Source organism: Anas platyrhynchos, chromosome 31, assembly GCF_047663525.1.
Source record: "Anas platyrhynchos isolate ZD024472 breed Pekin duck chromosome 31, IASCAAS_PekinDuck_T2T, whole genome shotgun sequence".
Taxonomy (NCBI): Eukaryota; Metazoa; Chordata; class Aves; order Anseriformes; family Anatidae; genus Anas; species Anas platyrhynchos.
In genome coordinates, this window is record NC_092617.1 from 3,554,029 (window position 1) to 3,559,885 (window position 5,857).

At 51.7% G+C, this 5,857-nt stretch overlaps 1 protein-coding gene across 1 annotated transcript; it reads left to right on the forward strand.

Moving 5' to 3' along the window:
• On the forward strand, positions 1-927 carry LOC139999986 (olfactory receptor 14C36-like). Its single transcript, XM_072029665.1, has one exon. The coding sequence runs from the start codon at positions 1-3 to the stop codon at positions 925-927; it is 927 nt and encodes a 308-aa protein (XP_071885766.1).
• The last annotated feature ends 4,930 nt before the right edge of the window (positions 928-5,857 follow it).

The following is a 5,857-nucleotide window of genomic DNA, read 5'->3' on the forward strand; positions in this document are numbered from 1 at the left end:
ATGCCCAACAGCAGCTCTGTGAGTGAGTTCCTGCTGCTGGCATTTGCAGATACGCGCGAGCTGCAGCTCCTACACTTCGCGCTCTTCCTGGGCATCTACCTGGCTGCCCTCCTGGGCAACGGACTCATCCTCACTGCTGTAACCTGTGACCACCGCCTGCACACCCCCATGTACTTCTTCCTCCTCAACCTCGCCCTCCTCGATCTGGGCTCCATCTCTACTTCTGTCCCCAAAGCCATGGCCAATTTCCTCTGGGATGCCAGGGTCATTTCCTACCCAGGATGTGCTGCACAGGTCTTTTTGCTAGTCTTTCTGATTTCATCAGAACTATCTCTTCTCACCGTCATGGCTTACGACCGTTACATCGCCATCTGTCAGCCCCTGTACTACAGGACCCTCCTGAGCAGCAGAGCCTGTGCCCAGATGGCAGCAGCTGCCTGGGGCAGTGGCTTTCTCCACGCTGTGCTGCATACTGCCAATACATTTTCACTGCCCCTCTGCAATGGCAATACCCTCAACCAGTTCTTCTGTGAAATCCCCCAGATCCTCAAGCTCTCCTGCTCAGACTCCTACCTAAGGGAAGTTCAAGTTCTTGTGGTTACTGCTTTTCTATTTGGGGGTTGTTTTGTTTTCATTGCTCTGTCTTATGTGCAGATCTTCAGGGCTGTGCTGAGGATTCCCTCGCAGCAGGGCCGGCACAAAGCCTTTTCCACATGCCTCCCTCACCTGGCTGTGGTCTCCCTCTTTATGAGCACTATCATGTTTGCCCAGCTGAAGCCCCCATCCATCTCTTCCCCATCCCTGGACCTGGTGCTCGCAGTCCTGTATGCAGTTGTGCCTCCAGCAGTGAACCCCCTCATCTACAGCATAAGGAGCCAGGAGCTCAAGAATGCCATATGGAAACTGATGGGCAGGTGTTTTTCATAACCAACAACATTCTTGCCTTTCTTCTTCTGAAAACAACTGAAAACATTACTCACATTAGGCCATGCCAATTCTTTGATCTTGTGTTGCTGTTAGTTTCCACTAATATTCTGAGTAATTTTGTTCACTTAGAAGTAACATTCTTCATTTTGGTTCATTATTCTATTTCCCTCTTAAAAGAGTTATGCCTAAATACTCACATCTGCTTTCAGAGTTGCCGTCACATTAGAACGTGCTCAAAGAGAGTCCCAAAGGCTCCCTGGGACATAGGAAGTTCTGGGTGTAGTGGGTTTATATGGCAAGGTTTTGGTAGCACAGGGCCAGAGGGGTGGCTTCTGTGAGAAGGATCTAGAAGCTGCCCCATGTTAGGTAAGGACCCCATTGCTGACCAGAGCTGAGCCAATAAGTGATGTTGTTTTGCACCTCTGTGAGAGCATGTTTAAGGCATGGAAAAAAAAATGCTGTGCCACATAACAGCTGGGAGAGTGAGAGGAGTGATGAACAGTCTTGCAGGCACCAAAGTCACTAAAGAAGGAGGCGTAGAGGTGCTCCAGGCTCCGGAGCAGAAGTCCCCTGCAGCCTGTGGTGAGGACCATGGTGAAGCAGGCTGTCCCCCTGCAGCCCATGGAGCAGCACGGTGGAGCAGGGTTCCACACTGCAGCCCGTGGAGGAGACCACAGTCGAGCAGGTGGACCTGCACTGAGGGAGGCTGCAGCCTGTGGAAGACTCCTGCTGGAGCAGATTCCGGGCCGGACCTGTAGCCCATGGAGAGGAGCCTACGCAGGAGCAGGTGACCTGGCAGGAGCTGCTGCCCGTGGGGGATCCAGGTTGGAGCAGTTTGCTCCTGAGGGATGGACCCAATGGTACAGACCCATATCTGGAGCAGTTCTGGAAGAGTTGCTGCCTCTGGGCAGCTCATGCCAGATCCGTTCAGCAAGGAATGCATCCCGTGGGAGGGACCCCACGGCACAGGGGATGAGAGTGATTGAGAAGGAGCGACAGAGAAGAAGCGCTATAGACTGACCATAACCCCCGCTCCCCCATTCCCCTGCACCACTCAGGGGGATGAGGTGGAAGTGGCTGGTTGGGGAAAGGTGCTTTTGGTTTCTTTCCTTTGTTTCTCACTTCTATAGCTTATTAGTAATAAGTACTATCTCCCTATGCCGAGTCTGTTTTGCCCATCACAATAATTACTGTGCAATCTCCTCATCCTTTTCTCAACCCTTGAGCTCTCTTCATCATATTTTCTCCCCGTTCCTCTTTGAGGAGGGGGAGTAAGAGAGCAGTTGTGGTGGAGCTCGGCCGCCCACCCGAGTAAAACCACCACAAAGACACAACCCTTTTGTAACAGCACAGAAGCATCCTCCTGGAGAACACCAGGAGCTTTGTGGTGCACCCAAACCTTCCCAAGCATCCAAACAATCCCTTCGTGCTCCAAAGCACATCACTTGACATGCAAGATTCAAGCCAGGGAACCCAAGCACCTCCTGAATCATCATGACAGGGCTCAAAAGCATCTCCTTGGAGACATCAAGCCCCTACCTAGAGCATTCAAGAGTCTACCCTAAATAAGAATATCCTTCACGCATCTAAGCATCTCCATACTTCTCTCTAATGCCTTCTTGGAAGACCCAAGCACCTCTCTGTGGAAGAGTAGCATCAACTGTGAGCACCCAAGCGTCTCCATGGGGCACCCAAGAAAATCCTTGCAGGACCCAAGCATCTGCACACAGCAATGAAGTACTTCCTTGGGGACACCACACAAGCATCTCTCTGGGGAACACAAGCACCTTCCTGAAGGACCCAAGGATCTCTCTGGAATCCCCAAGCATTTTTCCAGGGCACGCTAGCATCTCCTCGCTTGAGCCAAGCAACCTTCCTTAAGCACACAGGCATCTCTCTGGAGCACCCAAGCATCACCCCAGAGTATCCACGCACTTTTGTGAGACACTCAGGTTCCTGCCATTGATGACAAACATGTCCCAGGGCACACAAGCACTATTTTGGACACCCAAGTAATTCCTAGATCACACAAGCATCTCCCAGAGGCACCCAAGTAGATTCTGAGAATACCCAAGCATCTATTTGGAGCAATAAAGCACTCACTGGGTCACCCAGGCATGTCCCTGGAGCACCCACATATGCCCCCGGGCACCCAGGCATATCCTTTGAGCATTGTAACATCTCCCCAGAGCACACAAGCACCTCAAGGGACAGCCGAGATCCCCCATCGGCACCTTCAGCCCCTCCCCATGGTTCACAAACACCTCCCTGGGGTACAGAGATATGTCTCTGGAAACACATCTCCATAGAGCACCCAAGGCTTTCTCTGGAGCACTAGGAACCTCCCTGGGGTGTAAGAGGGGCAACCAAGAACCTCCCTAAGGCACATAAGCATAGCCCTGGGGCATACTAACATCTCCCTGGTGCACCTGGTTCTGTCCTGGTCATGCCAGGTTCTCCCACGGTCACCCAAGCTCCTCCCTGGAACACCCAAGAACCTCGTTGGAGTCCCCAAGAATCTCCCCACTGCACTCCAACATCTGAGTGGAAAACCCAGGCATCTCCTCAGGGCTCCAAAACAACACCTGGAGCACCAGTCTTCTCATGGGAGCTTATTGGCCACTTCCTGCAGTAGCCAAGCATCTCACAACGGTACCCAAGCACACTGCATCACCCAAAATACTCTCTGGAGAAACAAACAAGAGGGCCTCATTTGCTTGCTCCTCCTGATCAGGTGGCCTGTAGCAGACCCCCACTCCAATGCCCCTGTCCCTGCCCTCCTATAACCCTAACCCATCAGCTCCCCGTCAGCTCCTCACCCATCCCCAGGCAGAGCTGCAGGCACTCCAGCTGCTCCTTGACAGGGAGGGCGATGCCCCCTCCTCGTGTCCCCAGCCTGTCCTTCCTAAAGAGGCCATGTCCTTCCATTCCAACATGCCAGTCATGGGAGTCATCCCCTCGTGTCTCAGTGCCAAAGCAGTCATTTCATAGCAATGAGCACAGATGGGGCTGAGGGACTCCATGCCTTCTTTTTCCTTAGTCTTTGCCAAAAATCTCCCTCTCCTCTGTGCTCAGGGATATGGGAGAGAATCAGAAAATGGAAAGAAATTGTCAGTTAAGGTAAAAACAGTTGAAGAGGACAGAAAAGGAAGGGAGGATAATAACAAAGGAATTGTAACCAGCAAGGACAGTCAGCAGTGTACTGGGCTGTGTGAGCTGGGAATGGCCAGGGGATGCAGGGAAGGCATGATCCAGAAGACGGCTCCTGATTTTCAGGTCTCCAGGACAGGAGGGATGTCAGCAAGCTGCAGCGGGTTTAGCACAGGCTCCCCAAGATGCTCTGGAGAACTCTACCTGTGGGGAGAGGCTGAGGGTGCTGGGCTTGTCCAGCCTGGGGAAGGGCAGGGCGAGGGGGACCTCCTCTGGCTGTATCTGTGGGGAGGGGGTTGTGGAGGATGCGGAGCCAGGATCTTCAGCTGGGTTCAGGGTGGGAGGACGAAAGACAACAGCTGTGAAGGTGAAAGAGGAGAGCTTCAGGCTGGAGAGAAGGTAAAAAGCCTTCTCACCATGAGCTCAGCCAGGCGTCACCCAGAGGCTGTGCAGTCTCCGTCTTTGCTGGTTTTGCAAAATGCAACAGGATCAAGCCCTAAAAAGCCTGTTCTGACCATGCTTATGACAGCTTGGGCTGCAGGCCTCCTGAGGTCCCTGCCAACATGCCTTATGGTCCTTTGACCTCAGGCCCAGTTTCTGGTGGTGCCAGAGGAGATGCTGTGGGGCCTGAATCCTCCTGTGTTGTAGGGGACAGCCAGGGAGGTGAACATCTCCTCTTCTTCCTTGGCTGTAACTGTAGCCTGGGAGGCACTGCCTCAGCCATCTCTGCGTTACACCTCCAGCTCCTGTCTTCCAGCTGTAAGCACCTGGAAGTCCATTGCCTGGATGTGCTCTGAGGTGTGGGAAGAGATCTGGGCTTTTCTGGGGTGTTAGTTCTCTCCCTCTGCACGCTGCTCCTCTCGGAGACGGTCTCATTTTTCACTTTCTTTCCTACCTGGAGGGAAATGCATACTCTGTCCTGGCCATAAAGCTGAGCATGTTTTCTACTTTTGCCACACTTCCACATCTCCTGGACCTGTAACCTGGAAAAGTGAATATTTCATGCATGTTCGTGTCCCTGCTTTCCTCCGTCTGTGCAGCAAGGTCCACATCTCAGTGTTATGTACTTTTTTGCAAAGACTGTGAATTGTCATGGATATGATAAGATTCTTCGGGGGGGCACAGGGCTTTGTACAAGATGCAGAATGATCTTAATGGTGTTCGCCTAACAATACTAGAAATGTTTTGAAAATGTCAATAAAAATAAAAAAGAATACAAAACTAAACAGAAATAAAGGCAAACTTCTAAAGCACTGACAATTTATGGATGCACATTTCCACTTTTATGATTTTTGTGACTTTGTTTTCCTTTGTTTTCATATTTATTAATGGCCGGTATCAATCCTTTGCGACACACTGCCCAGCTTCCACCTGCAGCTCCTGAGGGCCTCTGGTCTCCCACAGGTCCTCTTGACAGCTGCCAGCCCCAGAAAAACACCTCCAGTACAGAGGGGCCCCTGAACCTAGCAAGGTCTGCCTGGAAAGGTGAACAAATTATTCCAACATAGGAAAGAAAATAAAAATAAATAAATAAAAGAGCACGTGTTCATCACTTCAAACACTCTGCCTAGAACAGTCCTTGTATGGCCATCCCTTGGGGAAGGTGAACCTCATTAGCTGCAGCTTGCACAGGGCACACAGCTGAGGAGAGTGTTTTACTGTTTACTGAACTGCACCACACCTAACTTTGGTTGGTTTTCAATGGGGAGCAGTCCTTCTGTGCCTGCGTGCAGGCAGTTCTGTGGGGAAAAGGGCTGGGAGTTGGTGCAAAGGAGCTGTA

What these genes read in the sequence shown, in the direction of transcription:
- LOC139999986 (XM_072029665.1), top strand. Translation starts at nt 1, where the DNA reads ATGCCCAACAGCAGCTCTGTGAGTGAGTTCCTGCTGCTGGCATTTGCA.